This window comes from Lonchura striata, chromosome 15 (genome assembly GCF_050655825.1).
Source record: "Lonchura striata isolate lonStrDom1 chromosome 15, ASM5065582v1, whole genome shotgun sequence".
Taxonomy (NCBI): domain Eukaryota; kingdom Metazoa; phylum Chordata; class Aves; order Passeriformes; family Estrildidae; genus Lonchura; species Lonchura striata.
In genome coordinates, this window is record NC_140717.1 from 7897412 (window position 1) to 7913360 (window position 15949).

The following is a 15949-nucleotide window of genomic DNA, read 5'->3' on the forward strand; positions in this document are numbered from 1 at the left end:
CTTCCCACATGGGCACCCAAACCCATCTTTGCCTTGGAACTTCTCTCTGAAGAGCACACAGGAGGAGCCCCACCAAACATGTTTCATAATTAAAAAACCATCTGGATGTTTTCTTAATTCTTCAGCAAAGTTTGGGAGTCTGCAATGCAGACTGAGAGACAACGTATAAAATGCAATAAACAGAGATTAATTAAATGCAGTAAGTAAATGCCAATAGGTTTGGCTTTGCAAGTAGGTTTTTAACCCCCCCCAAGCAGCTCTTTATGCCAAGGTAAATGTTTAATTATTTTGTTGGTCCATTAGATCTAATGGATTCACAGTTATCTTTTAAAGAATGCAAAACCTTCATAGAAAGTAGGATGGATTAGTCTTCCTTTGAAATCCCTGAAATTCCAGAATCAGGGCTTTAATATTTACAGTTTAAAACAGATAAAAGATAAGCCCATCGAAGAGGGGGATTTCTCCATTACCTCAGGGAATTAATATAACATCTGCAATTAGGCACAGGAACTTATTTCATATATATGCATATATATGTGAATAAAGGTTGGGTTTAAACTCTGGTTGGAGCACTATAGATTGAAACCACAAAATGACTCAGAATCCCAACTAGCAATGTTCGTTTTCCTTCACACTTTAACTTTTTACTTTATGAGTCAAAACCAAAAACTTTAAATGTTTTGAAAGCAAGTTAGCCTGATGTTTTTGTTACTATTTTCTAGTCCGTATTAGCTTGCCTTTTCCCTTTATATCATCATTGTCTCCTATATCTTGAAAAAAATCCCCCAACAAGTAGTTTCTCTACTCTTTGATATTTGAGGAAAGTGGTTACAGTTTATGAACAGACTTTGATTTTCTTGCCACCAATACCAACCTCAGGATTTTTGAGGGTCATCTCAATGCTGGCAGCTGGCCCAAAGCCTGTGAGGGACTTGATGTGGATCTGTGTGGGCAGGGGCCTCCTGCACTGGCAGTACACAGAGAACGCCAGAGACTTCAAGTGCTGAATGTAGAAGACCTGTTCATCCTTCATTGTCTGCAGCATGTACTGGCAAGGCACAATCTGTGGAATTCAGACACACAATAAAACAGGGCTGAGAGGCTTCCAGGAGCTGCTCATTAATATCCAACCAGATCTACACAGTCATTTGTCACCAAACACCCAGCACACTTTGGGATGCTCCACGATTTGCATTACAGGTCCCTTGGCAGGAGTGGCTGCAGCAGGCAGGGACTGCATTCTCTGGGACAAAACTGCTTCCATCACAATGAAAGCGAATTTTAATCCATAAAACCCAAACACTTGTATTCAAACTCCCTGAATTTTTTACAAGTGTTTTTCTGGGCAACATCTTCACTTGCAGGTGGCCTGAACCACACAGTCCCTGAACGTTGTGTTCAGGTGGGTTTGGCTCCATGGCTCGTGGTCAGGAACTGTTTGCTGTCCTTGTGAGAACTGGCACTATGGTGTCATCCTTACAGAGGGGTGTAGAGGGCACAATTAAGATTCTGTCACAATGATTTGTGTGGTTATTTCCCCTTTTCAATTTAGTTGCCAGTGGAAGCTCGGCAGCCTCAGCTGCTGCTCAGTTTCAAAAAGTCAAGGGAAGCAGCCCACAAGGATTCAGAGTTTCAACCAGCAAGAACTAGAGTACAGGGAGATTTGCCTGGGAGATGAGTTTGGGGGTTAAGACCCAACTACACAACAAGAGCAGGAAGGAGAAATGGCACAACACTCCTTCAGAAGGAAACAAAGCACAACAAAAACCTGGTTTTCTGATCAAACCTATTTTAAAATTAGAATTTAATCACTGTAACCTCACTGTTTTTATCTACTGGTTTTATTGTACAAGTCCTACTTGTGGCTGTTAAAGTGTCTTTCCTTTTACAGTGAGATCTTTGGAGCAGAAGCTGTCCATATAAAACATTTACATTGTTGCCAACACTACAGGACCCAAACAAACTCTTTCAGCAAATATTTTCAGTAGTAATAAAACTTAAAGCATCACAAAACTTTAACTACTTTATAGTTCTTGCTTGAACCTTCAGAACCTTAGCAGCACATTCTGCTTACTAAATGTGCCTGTGTGTTTTTAAAAGCCAGCTTTACCCAAGGATTTCAGGAGCTGGGCTTTCCCCCTCTGTACAGGAATGGTAATAAAGCTGCAAACATTTGGGTTTGATTTATTTTGAAATAACTGCATGTTGAATGTGCTGTGGTACAGCTGTGAGAATACAGGGCTGGAACTGGATCACGTTTCCCTTGACTTCAGAGAAAATTGCTGTTTTGACTTCAACTGGCAAAATGTATTTTGAGGAACAAAGAGTGAATGTGGAAACAAACAGCACTGAGGAAAAGGGTCAGCATGCTACAGCCCCAGCTCCAATGGCAGTGCAGAGGTTACACAGTTCTTGTGTTTCAGACACCATGGTAGCACTGGCTGCTTTGGTTTTAGTGCCTCTAGGTCTGGATCAATCAGCTGCCTGCAGCCTACCACAGTATGAACTTGTGGATCTGATTTTCAGTTCACTCCCAAGCCTGAAATATTTTGGTGACAGTTTGCCCCATCCTTTCAGGGGACAATGAGGTCAAAACTATCAAAAACAACAGTTTTCCTTGGCCAGCTTGAGACACAAGAACTTCCAATTTTTTTTTTTTTAAACTAATTTGAAATACTGTTAAACCAAGGTGAGACATGGATTAGGTGCACAGAAATCCTTCTCACACTGTTCCTGCCTGTGCCCTCTGGCCTCCCATTCCCCCTACATTTATGGAGGCTCAGCCTCTGTGACAGGAGGCCTGGCAAAATGCAGCCAGCCTGGGCAAGAGGCCAAGAGCTGCCTCTGGCTGCACAAATTAAATTCTTCAGCAATTCCATAGTAAGTAACTGTTTTTATATGCCAAGTTACATGGTAAATTATTTTTTAAGAAGCAGATAATAACAATACAATAGTTATATTATACATTAAATGTCTGGTTTCACGTACTTCTTTTGGATTAAATAGTATAAATCAAGGGAATATAAATAGCAAACAACTCAACATGTAAAGCAATCAAAGGAACAACTGGCCAGTTTTGGCAATGGCAACTCGAGTTACAACTTAAATAATTGAAATCCCTCTCCAGGAAGCAACGAGCAGATAGGATTGCTGGGACCATGGGACATATTCGATGCAGGGATACTGTGGCTGCTCTAATTAATTTCCTCATCAAAACAAACACAAGGGGTTGTTTTTTTTATAGACTTGCACTCTCAACAAAATAATTTGTAAATGCCACCTACATTTCATGCATTATCTGTCATTTATCTCTTTTAGCACAGTGTCCATATCACAGGTGTGCTGTGCCACAGAGACTCAGTGTGAAGCCACAGAGGAAGGCAGAATTACCTGGAGAATGAAAGAATTCCTCATATTCTCAGGCAAGTTGTCCAACATTTCTGTGTAGCATCTCATGAGGCTCAGGAGCCAGAAGTTGGTGGAGGCAGACTCCTCGTCAGCAGTGTAGGTGAAGGGGTCCACCATGTAGATGACCACGGCGGGGGGGTAGGTGTTGCTGTCCGCAGCGTCCGGCTCCGTGGGGACCCCGATCCGCTCCCGCTCCGACGTGCTGGGGGCAGAGCCACAGCGTCAGTACTGCTTGTGTCTGGGGCCAGGCTGAGCCAGAGGGAGGGAAAGCACGAGCAATTCTGGCACCCAGAAACAAAACCAAAACCCATGAGGACAGGCATTGAGATGAGCTGCGCTCACAGCAGCTCCTAATCCAAAATACCTGGGGTTAATCAGGCATTAAAAGTACCCCACAGTCTAACATCATCTCACTGAATGCAATCAGACTGGATTATACCTGAAGAATATGGAATACTCCTTAGCTGTGTATCTTTTCATGTAGGTGTGTGTCTGGGTTTCAGTGCAGTTTAAGGTTTGCTTTTGAGAGAGATGGAAGGGGAAGAGTAGGAGTTTAGAAGTGCCAAAGCAATTCATGGAGCCTGGGGTCCTGCTCAGGTCCAGGGAAGGCTCCACTGGCAACAGAATGAGCAATTGAGAATTTCTTACTTGGTAAAATGCTCCTCCTGTGCCTCAGCCAGGAGAGCGAGGCTCAACATCTGCAAGTGATCAAAGCACTCAGCCTCTGTCAGAAGCCCCTGCAGCTGCTCAAAGGGTGTTTTGCACAGATCAGGGAACAGATGTCTCAAGGACAAGCCCAGCTACAGCAGGATGTGGGCATTTCCCTCTCTGTAACACACACACCAGGACCATCAGCAATGTGCACTATTACAAGAGTAATGAAAAACATGCTGCCTCAGGAAGTTACTTACATACAATGCTAAAAACCTTTTCTTAATTTTTATGTGATGGATGGCTATTCATAATGAAGTCTTTAAAAAAGTTGTGTTGCCCAAATTTGTTTTAAACTAACAGGACTATGATTGTGTCTCCTGACCTCAGTGTGCTTGCCTGAAAAACAACACCTAAAATGCAAAAAAATTAGGAAAAAAAAAAATCCATGGTTTGCATTTTGCATGTGTTAATGTTGTAGGTGTGATGGAGTAAGAGACACTCAGCTCCTTGGGGTACCTGCAAGTGCCAAGCCACAGGTGTGGCACAGGACCTGACATACCCCTGTGCTCCTGGTTCTGCAAGGACAGGGCAGGTGGAGGGTCCTAAGGCAGCTCCACATCCATGCAGCTGAATCAGGCTGGGATTCTTGTGATGAAAAACCAGAGGGGTGTTTTTCCCAACTCCCCTTTGTCAGTGACTGCTTTACAGAGGAACAGGCCCTACTCTGCTCCCACCTGCTCGGCTGTGCTGCACCTGTCAGAGAGGCCTCTCCTTCAAAGGGTTTCCCTAAGGCTTAGAGGCTGGCTGAGCACCGGACAGGGGATTAGAGAGCAGCACTCTGAGCCAGGTGAGCGCTTACCCTTCCTGTCCCTCCTGCTGCTGCTGTGGCAGGGTGGGGCCCGGCTCGGTGTCCGCCCCGGAGCCCGCGCTGCCCTGCGAGCGCTCGGCTGCGCCTCCCGCGGCGCCGCCGCCCTGCCCCGAGCCGGCGGTGCCGCTGAAGCCCGGCGTGGAGGAGGTGCCCATCTGGCTGGCGCCGGGCGTGGCAGAGGACGCGGAGAGCTGTGGCACCGAGGAGCCCGAGGAGGACGCGCTCCCTGCCGGAAGGCTCGTGGTGCCCGCGCTGGGCGTGGAGCTGAAGGAGCTGCCCGTGGCGGGGGCCCCAGCGGCGGCCGAGAGACACGAGGAGGCGCTGGACGGAGCGGGTCCCGAGCTCCCGGGAGCTGCCTGCGGCTGGCTCGGAGCCGGCGTTTGGTACTTGGGGGGCAGCAGAAGGCTGCTGTCCAGCTGCAGGGTGGCCAAGTAAGGTGCTGGAATGGCATGGAAAGAGGGATTAGTGACAGATCAAAGGAACCTGCATCAGCCTGCAAATAGGATGACGTTCCCTGCACTTTTACGACATTGTAAGAGTACACAAATGCTGAAAGAATTGACTCTCCATGACCACTGTTTGCTTTGGAATCCATTTCACAGGGTGTCAATTCGAAGTAATATATATCGTCTTTAAAATCAGGATTGACTTTGCAGGGCTTTGTAACTTTAAGCTGGTACTGACACATTCTGCTTTCTGGCCAAACTGTGGCAGTAACAGCATTGTACAGTACTCAGCTCTGCAGTCTCTGACAAGTTATCTCTGTCAGGCTGAAAACCTTAGAATTGTTTATATCTGAGCTACAATCATGGCAAACTTAAATGTAGTGATTTCTGCTGTGAGATACCACAGTGATAAATGAATATTATTTATTTGCTCCCCGAGGTGGTGTAAATCACCAGCAGGGAAGTTTCCAATGCTGCCCCTGCCAGATGCCTCAGGTGTGAACCGAGCAGCCCAGTTCTTTACCTGGCTGTGCACATGCTGCTGCATTCTGTGGGGATGCCTGAGGTACTTTCTTGGCTTGCCATAATTCCTGTGTCTCATGCTAAGATCCCAATTTTCAGTCACATACAATATATGTTGACTCTGGACCATTCTGGGAGGAAACAGCCATGTCTGTCCCCAGCTGAAATCAGGTGACTCTAGGGACTCAGCCAGGAGCACTTAGCTGATCCTACCCCAGGAAAAGTTACACTCTTCCACACCCTCAGGTTCTACAGTCCCTCACTGAACAAGTGTTCCTGAGGTTGGTGTAGAACAGGGCAGGGTGCCATAACAAAACCAACCAAACTGATCTGTTAAAAGCGTCACTGTTTCAGGGGGGGAATAAGCATGAGGTCCACTTCAGAGTCATGTGGTTTCAAGGATCCACACACAGCAGACTGAGGCCGCAGGCACCAAGGACACCAGCACTTCCTCTTCTGCCCATGTTAACTGACTGCCTTTGCAGAGACCCAGTGACCTCCCCTCTCCTGTAAATACACCTTTACACTGGAGGATGCATGACATGGCTCTGTCACACAGGTATGATAAGATTGTGTCAGCAGCAATAAACCAGATCCATGGACACCTTCAGTCTTGTGTGGAACACCTGCCCCATCCTGGGAAGTATTCAGGGCCAGGTTGCCGAAAACTTGAAACAATCTGGTCTGGTGAAAGGGTCCCAGGGGGTGGAACAGGATGAGTTTTATGGTCCCAACCAGACCAGACTGTCATTCTGTGATCTTTGTGATACACAAACACCTTATACCAAATTGACTTTTCTAGAAAGATAAAAATTTGAATCTATGACACAATTCCCCAGAGTGAAAATCAATTTTCTGAAGGAGGCAAATTTAACATGGAAGAATTTAATATAAAGCCTTGTAATATCTTTTAAATATTTAAACAGACCATAATCTGCATCTTTAGCAAACCCACCCTGTGGGTTTGCACATGGCCTTTGCAGTCCCCAGAGCCGTGGGGCGTCACTCACCGAGGTGATGGCGGCAGACCTGCGCGTAGAGCTTGAGCCTGGAATGATTGTCACAGTCCTCGGAGCCCCAGGGCTGGCTGAACCACTCGCTCACCAGCTCGTCCGTCAGCTTCTGCGCCACGCTCTTGCCCACCCGCATGATCCCGTCCCGCAGCACCTTGCAGATGGGCTTGTGCTGCCCAAGTCTGCACATCTGCCAGGGGAGGGAAGGACAAACGCCCGTAAGGAGATGCCAACCACCCCTGGATGGTACAGAGACTGGTTTGTGGCTTAAGCCGCTCATTCTCAGCACACAGCTAGGAGCTTCCTAATAAATATCTTTTAAAAAAGGGTTACATTTATCTGTTGGCTTGAACTGCACAGCAAAACTAAGGTTACAAAGGAATCAGACATGTTGGGGAGTACAAGCTAAAGAAATAATGCTGTTATCCCCAGCCTAGCAACTGTGAGAAAACAACACCTTCTTTAATGTGTTCCTTGCTCTTTAGGCTTAGTAGGGCCATCACAGGGAGGCTGCAGCTCTATTAATGTCACTGCTGCCTCCTCTGTGAAATTAATGTGTGCTGGGAAGAGCAGACAGCAACAAACACCCCAAAACACCCAGAGAATCCCAGTGTCACTCAGACAGCATTCTTGGGACTCTGAAAGTGCATAAAGCCCAAAATGAAAAAAAAAAAATCCCCTAATTCTAATAGTTGTTACTTTAAAGCCCATAGATTTTTCCCAGTGGACATGCACTGCAACAGCAATGACACTTAAGAAGCAATAATTCAGTGTGGTCCCTCTTTCCAACCTCGTATACAGCACTCAAGTCCCTGAAGAAAGTTTTGGCTCCGTCGAGCAAGGCCTCATTTTCCGGACACACCACGATGTAGGCGACATCCCGATGGCCCCCGTAGGGGTCCAGCAGGAGCCTCTCCCAGAAGGGCAGGGAGAACGGAGAGATTGTCAGGAAGTCCTTGTCATAGCCCACCAGCAGCGTCGGGATCGGGAGAGGCTCAGGAGATTCCTCAGAGCCTTCACAGGAGAAAAAACAAATAAAGAAAAAAAAGTTAAAATATCTGGCTTAACTGCAGTGGCTCTCTGTGGCCCAGGAAGTGGGTTCCTTTACAGGAATATTGGAAATCACTCATCCCTTTCTGTTCTGAGTGTCCTACACGTTTATCATGGAGTGGAAATGGTTATCAAGGGTGTGCCATGCCTGATAAACCATGTGCTTCCAGCCTTTCTTCTTGGAAAAGATATTTAATAAAGGAGAGGGAAGATTTATATCGTACTTAAGGAATGTCATATAATCAAAGTTGTTGGCCGAAGTAGAGGGAGCTGATCCAAGCACCACTTAAACTTTCCTAGAAAGCTGCAATAAAACATCTCCCAGTGTACTCCAAGCTCGTGTACTGCCCTTCCCAGGCTTCATCTCCTGGTTTTCCTTTGTCATATCCATAACCATAGCCATAGAGTTCCTGTTCAATCACAAGTAATAACAGGAACACAAAAGCTGACCTTACAACTCTTCATCCACCTCCACCTGGTTGTGCAAAATTCCCGATGCTTAGAGAAATTCATTCCCAGATATATAATAATACACAATGTTATAATTCTAAAAATTGCCTCCTGCCCTTCTCCATAGGATGTACTCCAAGCACTGCTGTCCCCACAGAGAGGATTATTACCCAGTGTAACAGGGTCTCTCCCAGATACTGCCTCAGTAGAAGAAATATTGCTGAAAATGTCAAGCTAAAATATACCAAATAGCTCCTGCAGAATATAATTCAACTTTATTAAAAAGTCAGCATCCAGTAAAATTCACCGACTTTCCATCAAAGGTTCTGCTCTGCACTCTATGGGAATTTTGGTGCTACTCTCTGGTAACAATTGACAAATCCTAACTCTTCAAATTACAAATTCTGGGAAAATTATTAGAAGTGCTGCAGATGGGGCACAACAGCTTTAGACAGGAACTGGAGTTACCCCCAGTTGTCCCAGCCCCAAGGAAAGCAGAAATATATTATATACCAATAGAGAGCAAAATGTGGTAGAGCTGTAAGAAAAACATTAAACCAGACTGCACTGGTTAAGCCAGGTTGAAATGTCAGATGTTATTCTGCAAACCTACACAGTCAAAATCTGGTTTGTTACTGTGCATTTTACAGAAGTGCGAGGAGATACTGAGACTGAAATGTCTCATTAAGGCTACAAGAACCTGCGTGGAGAAAGCATTCCCAGTTTTTTGGGATTTGTAGTGTTCACACAGACTCTGTTCCCATTATGATGTGGCTCAAACAGCTCCCTCTGTTCCCATTTTCTCTATAGCAGATTGCTTTGGTCTGAGCCAGTCCCCCTTCAGGTTGTGGGGGCTGAGCCTTACTCACAGCTTCTGCTGCCTGTAAATGTGCATCGCCTGGAGGGGTAAAACCTTCAGCAGGGTGAAGGCCTTTTGAGGCACTTTAAACCTCTGTGATGAGCCTCCCACCCCATGACCATATGAACAGCCCCTTTCTATCATTTCCAGGAGAAAGTGCCCATTTCTAGGAAGCTGCACTCTAACTTGGCACCAAGCCCAGTGTAGGTACCATAGGTCCCCCGTCCTGCCATCTTATGGAATTGCTGCCAGGTGAGTGGTCCCTGCACGTGCTGGATATTCTCCCAGGTCCTTCCTGTCCGCTTCTTCTGGATGGCATCCTGGAGAAAGGGCTGCAGGGAGAGCAGCATGCGCACCACGTCCTGGGAGGAGAGCATGCTGATGTCCAGCACTGCAAGGGACAAGGAGCAGCAATCACTTCAGGGAGGGACAGCAATCCTTCAGACACAGCAACAGCTTTTGTGGATTGTTCCTCGCATTGCTCTGCACACTGCCCATGGAATTTGGACAACTCTAATTAGCTGGATGGTACTCAATGTGCAATTTCATGGCATTTTCAAAAACATTGCGGTCACCACAGCAATTTACACACACATTTCAGTATCACTGGTGTCCAGCTCAGGTCACAAGATGTCAGAGCTACATAGCTTCAGTATACAAACAAGTAATTTTTAATTCTAATTTCCCTCCCCCGCCCCGGACATTTTCCCCTTTTCCCCCTCTAACTCAAACAGAGCAATTCTCTTCTGCTGACTGCTTATACCCGTCTCTGAAATCAAAAAGGGCCCCTAATTTTGCCTCCCCCCAAATACCTGAATTTGCTTCAGATTTGTGAACTTCCACAGACTCATTCCCAATTTAGGCTACAAAGTCTGAGGACAACTAGATTATTGGTACTTCAGATGTAATTTACATATTCAGAAATCTACTTTATCTCCAGCATATTTTTAGTCCTGTCATTTCCCACATAAAGGTGATATGGATCACAACTAAACAAATTTACAGAGGTCACAAAACATTCAGAGACAAAAGGCTCAGCTGCGCATGTACCGTTGCTGTGAGGCCAGGAATGGACAGTGGCACTTCGGACAAGGGCTTCATCCACCTTGCCCCCCGTGGGGTTGTCCACGTACTGCCTGCCCTGCTCCAGGGCGTTGAAGCATTCCACCCAGGAGTCGTTGCTGTCAGCCTGCAGCCGGTCGTAGCTCAAGTTGACACAGGGCAGTGTCTGGCGGTTGTTGGAGGCCATGTAATCCAGGCAGCTCAGTGAGGTGAAGGGCTGCGTGTGCTGGTTCTGCAGCAGCAGCAGGAGGCTCATGGGAGGCTCCTGGCTCCTCCTGGCTCCCTCTCCCATCTGTGAGATCAAGTTGCTCTGGCAGATCATCAGTCGCCTTTCTGCAGCCTGGCCGATGTCCGAGGTCTTGCCGAAAATATCCAGCTCATCCTCGATGAAGAGCCCGGAGTTGTAGCCGAGCTTGCGGTTCATGATGGCGCTGAAGCCACAGGTGCAGCGGTACTGATCCTCGTTGGAGGAGTCGGGGATGTACAGCCCCACATCGGCGCCCTTGATGTTCATGTTGCAGGCGCAGATGCAGCAGCTGTCAAAGTTCCTGTCCTTGAAGATGTTGAGCACGGAGTCGGAGAGGATGAGGGTCACGTACAGGCTGTGCGCCTCCGGGATGGGCTGCACCGTGCCCGGCTCCACCGAGTTGAGCGGCCGCGTGGTGGAGGGGGTGGAGGCGGGGGAGCCCTGGTCCGTGCTGTCGTACTTGACGGAGCCCTGGCCGCTGGCGGTGCCCCCGCCTCGGGGAGTCCTGGGCGTGCGCGGCGTGCGCGGCGTGGGCACCGAGAAGCGCGGCGTGGCCGGGGACGGCAGCACCCCCGCGCCGCTGTTGCTGGCAGGGGCCGCGCTGTTGAGCATCACCGGCGTGCTCATCTGGGGCGTGCTCATCTGCAGGTAGTCCTGGTCCGCCAGGCTGCCCACGCTGGGCACGTTGCTGCAGGGAAGGGATGGGAACAGAGACCCGTTCTGTCAAAGCTCATTTTTAAATACAAGGAGATAGTGCAACCTGAAGGGTTTCATTGAAACTGCAGTAAAGAACACTCTGGTCATAACCTTGACTCATGGCTCTCAACAGAACTCAGAATTCTCACCACAAGCACCATTGTTTCTTATAATTGTGATAAAAAGTATTACTTCACCCTCTTAAAGATTATTCTTATGGCCTAAAACTCAAATGCTCTTGAGAACAATTTCTAGACAAATGATCAACTTAAGATTTAGAATGTTTGCAACTTTTTTAGGGACAAAAGAATAGAAACTTTTATTTTAAACACCACTATCTGTGAAGAGACACAGATTAGTAGGAATGAAAGTATCTCAGAGAGATAGAAATCTTTATTTTAGAAATGATCACTTGAAATAATTGTCAAAAATCATATATGTGGCTCTGATACATGGTGTCACCTCATGGACACGCTCTGTATGATTCTATAAATTCAAATCCTCATTTTGGATTACACAGTCTATGGCACAATGGGATATGTTCCATTACAAACTGTTAGTCCAGTAAAGCTAAGAATCATATTTTTGGGTCATCTCCATTCATGATTGAGTTTTATTACTCTGTTTTTGTCATTTCCTGCCAAATTCAAGTGACCAGAGAACAGTTTGTACATTCCCATGAGATCTGTCTTCCATCTGCAAGGACTCGATTCAAGAAACAGGTAATAAGGGGCTAATCAAAGAAAAGTATCTTATTTTCTCTTTCCAGATCACTTCTAACCTGCTTACTTTTCTTGTAATGTGTTAATTGCATATTAGAATGAGGAAAGAGTGTAAGATCTCAATGAGTCTCTAGATAAGGAAGGGAAAACAGGATTTTTCCATGTTTGTCCTCACAGTGTATTTTGTGTGTCATTGGAAAGGACTAGCATTTGAATGCCCACCTATCAATAGTGACTTGAAAAGGAAAACACTGAAGACCTCTTTCCTTACAACCATTTTATTACCTTGAACTGATGTATGTCCAACTCAAAGCTGGAGAGGACAAAATAATGAAGCAGAGTCTGAAGGAGCTGTGGAGCTGCAGCAGAGTGCGTGCCTCAGACTAATAAGAAAAGGTGACCTAGAAACCCTGATTGGCAATCACCACTCTGTCGGAAGCCTGCAGTAATAATCCTCACTCTAATTGGATTAGATTGAAAATGAAAGGGTTTTTTCCCCCAACAAATACCTGAAATTAATAACCAGCTCAGGCCTGGTGCATCAGTTACTATTATGAAAAAACCTGAGAATTAAATTGCTCCCTAGGTACTATATCAAGGGTTTACAATTTCTCCTTTGCAATTCTTTTGAGAACACTGAAGGACCCTCTGGGGCTGCAAAAGGACTGATTTAAAAGATTTACAGACTGATTTAAGGATACAGACTGCTTTCTCTAGAAGTGAAGTAGTGCAGCAGGAGACTTTTGTACTATTACTATGCTTTTTAAGAAGTTTTATTAATTTAATGGTGCAATTCTTGCTAGCATTCAAAACCTCCAGCAATGAATTTCCTCCATAAACATTGCTAATTTCTGAGAACTGAGTGAGGAATCCAAGCTTTGAAAATGAATGTCAGTTGTTCCCTGTAGGTCTCCTCTTTTGGTATCAGGAAGGGTGGGACAGGACAGGACATGGACCAACAGCTGTCTGATCAGCAGCTCCCCACAGCCCCACTCAGGGACACCACAGGAGCTCAGAGGAGCTCATGGGAACAGAGGCTGGGGAGTTCTCATAGGCCCTCATAACATTTCCAGAGTTTTCAGAATGGCAAACGGAGTCACCAGGACCAGAGATCACCAGGCTGGAGCTCAAAGTGACACAAGGGAACCTGGCTGGAGGCTGGATATGGAAATGGGAGAGCAGAGATGTGATGGCTTCAGTGCATTAATTTTGTTTCCCAACACTTGTGGTTTCTGTTGAATGACAATATTTTCCTGTATCAAAAATTACCATTAATTCAGGCACTGCATGTATCCTGTTCCTTTAAAAGCCCTGAGAATGGACCCACACTGGAACACCCCCGACTGCCAAAGCCAGGGTTAAATGTTCCTGCTATCAGAACTGTGTTGAACTCAGTCAATGACAAACCTAAAAGGTCTAAAATACATTTGCAGGTTAAAGCAGTGTCAATACAAACAAGCATTTTAGTTACCCAGCTTTAGGCATGGGCTTGACAGACCCATTTCCTGCAAGGCTGTACTTACTTGTAGCCATCTCTGATGAAAGTGGCTGCAGGTGGCAATGGAAGTTGTTCAATTTTCGGAGGAACAGCCCAAGAAGGCCTGAAGATGCAGGCATCTGGAATCTTCAGAGGTAGGAGGCACTGGCTGGGCAGAATCTTCAGTGGAGCAAACAGGGAAGAGCCCACGAAAGGTTGAAATGATGGAACTTTGTGCACATACGAAAAATCCTGTAACATCCAAGTGACCTTGGTTACAACAATGTGGTCATGCTGCTGTTTAAATATTTTTTAAAATTAAAATCTATTGAACTGTTTGAACCCTCTAAAATTACTACTTTTCCCCCCAAAATTAACTATATTTATTCCTTCTAGAAGGCATTCAAGAGCAGTTCCTTCAAGGAAACTCAGCTGAGGCTCCCTGTTATCCCGAGATGCTGCACAACTTTATGGCAGGAGGTTTCACAATTGGATCAGGCTCATTTCAGACAAGCTGTGCCTGAAACATGAGTAGTGCACTATGAAATTTTCACACTACCTAACTTTTAGCACCTCATTTAGGCACTTAAAAGATTGATCTTTGCAAGACTTCTCTACTGACAGTGGGAGAGGCTGTCACAGTGTGAGGAACCCTGAGGTGCCTTGAGGCAGCCTCTAAATAACCCCCACTGTGGGAGGTTCACATCACTTCAGCAATAACAATGCACATCTTGCACATGCCAATCATTGCACAGAGTATTAAATACAAATATCTAAACAATCCAGCAAACACAGTATTAACTATCAGTGAAATTCAGCCCAGCTGGGCTTGCAGTGACTGTCACATTTTCTTGCAGCGAGTGATGACAAGAACTTCAGCCAGGGTTTCTAGAGCTATTCCAGCTCTTTCAGGAGAACAGATTTAGTCCTCTTGAGGCACTACTGCAAAGTAAAAATCAGCATGAAAACAGTAACATCAGTCTCAGTATTTAATATCTAATTAGAGCTTTGTATTTTTTTCCCTTGCACCTTGTCAAGCATTGAGGGATGAGGAATGTGTGGCTTTCTATCTCCAGCTGCAGAATGCTCAGCACAAGGAATCTACTTCCATGTTCTCAGAATGATCAGCAATGGGTTTAGTGCTCGTTTCCCCCACTGGTGTGTATAAGCAGGTGTGACACACACAGAAGCAAGTCAATTGTGCTGTTGGAATGTTCTCAGGCAGAATTGAAGTAAGTATTTTAATACTCCTGCAATGGCTGTGAGGGAGATTAAAATATCTTTGGTATCAATGATGCCCTGAAATCTGTTCCCACTCCAAAACCTTCAGCTCAACAAATTCCAAGACAGACCTTTTTTTCCCAGGCCCAAGTTATCCTATTCTTAAACAAACAATTTACTGCACAAGCAAAAGAAAAAAACCAGCAAGGTCTGTGGCAAGGCAAAAATCTTACAAACATTATAAAAAACTTATTTCAAACTCCTGTAGTGGTGTAACAACTTGTGGATGCACCAACTCAAGATGGGCAATGGAGACTGTCCTGGAGCACTGAGAAGGTGCCTCTTCCCAATGTGCCTCCAAGTGAGAGGGAGGGAGGGGAAGAAGGGGAGGAAGGTAAGGGAGATCTGGCAGTACCAAAGCAGACTTGCCCCCTGTCCTGATATCCAGCTGGGTTATGCCATCAGGAGGGATTCTGGGAATTCATTCCCACATCTGCAAAGCCTCTTTCTAAGCTCCCTGCCAGCTCAGCCCTTGGCAGGAGAATGAGCTGGGAATTCTGGGGTCTGACTGGACACACTGGACTGACACAAAAACATGGGAGCACAACCCTGGAAGGCTGTCCCACATGCTGTCCTGCTTCCTGCCAGGGACAAGGACTCCCTTCTCTTCCAGGGACAAAATTGAAAGCTCCTGTGGAAGAAGTCAGTCACCCTGTGGGATTTGCCACGGCCTCTCTTGCAGTCTGCCTGAGGGATGCTGTTCCTGCTGGCAGGAAAATGTCCTGGTTGACAGCTGACCACATCATTTACACTGAACAAAGGCATCCATCAGTATCCTCACACCAACACAGAGCCACTTCTTGTCCACACAGCTGCAAGTGTGTCCCTGGCTCAGCAATGCAGATCCCTAAAAATCAGCCCTCAATCAATTCCAACATGGGCACAAAGGAGAGGGAAGGAGGTGGTGCTGGAGAGAGAGATGGCTGCTGAAATAGAAGGAACAGGCTGTGGCACATGACGGACAGAGTGGGTCTGAAGGAGAATTAGGCTAGACAGTCAAAGGATGGAGACTACCAGGAAGCCAGAGTTAGAGTGGGCATCTCCCATTTTATTCCCTGTGTAGAGAGCAGCTTGCTGCAGAACAACATGCTGTGCATTTCCACACAAAAAGTGCATTTTTTATTTTAAAAAAAATCCCTCAGGCTGTATGCATGGAAATATGGCAACAGTTCTGCCAAAGGTGAGAAAAGGCAG

General features: G+C 46.1%; 1 protein-coding gene across 2 annotated transcripts in view; it reads right to left on the minus strand.

Annotated features, from left to right (window-relative positions):
- MED13L (mediator complex subunit 13L) overlaps positions 1 to 15949 on the minus strand; it is a 168633-nt gene that overhangs the window by 12588 nt on the left and 140096 nt on the right. For both annotated transcript variants that reach the window (XM_021549848.3, XM_085593087.1), the window contains 8 exons: positions 13521 to 13726; positions 10321 to 11267; positions 9482 to 9661; positions 7702 to 7925; positions 6909 to 7101; positions 4922 to 5369; positions 3391 to 3610; positions 875 to 1063 (listed from right to left, as the gene is read on the minus strand). In XM_021549848.3, coding sequence (XP_021405523.3) covers positions 875 to 1063; positions 3391 to 3610; positions 4922 to 5369; positions 6909 to 7101; positions 7702 to 7925; positions 9482 to 9661; positions 10321 to 11267; positions 13521 to 13726 — 2607 coding nt within the window. The remainder of the gene's footprint in view (positions 1 to 874; positions 1064 to 3390; positions 3611 to 4921; positions 5370 to 6908; positions 7102 to 7701; positions 7926 to 9481; positions 9662 to 10320; positions 11268 to 13520; positions 13727 to 15949) is intronic.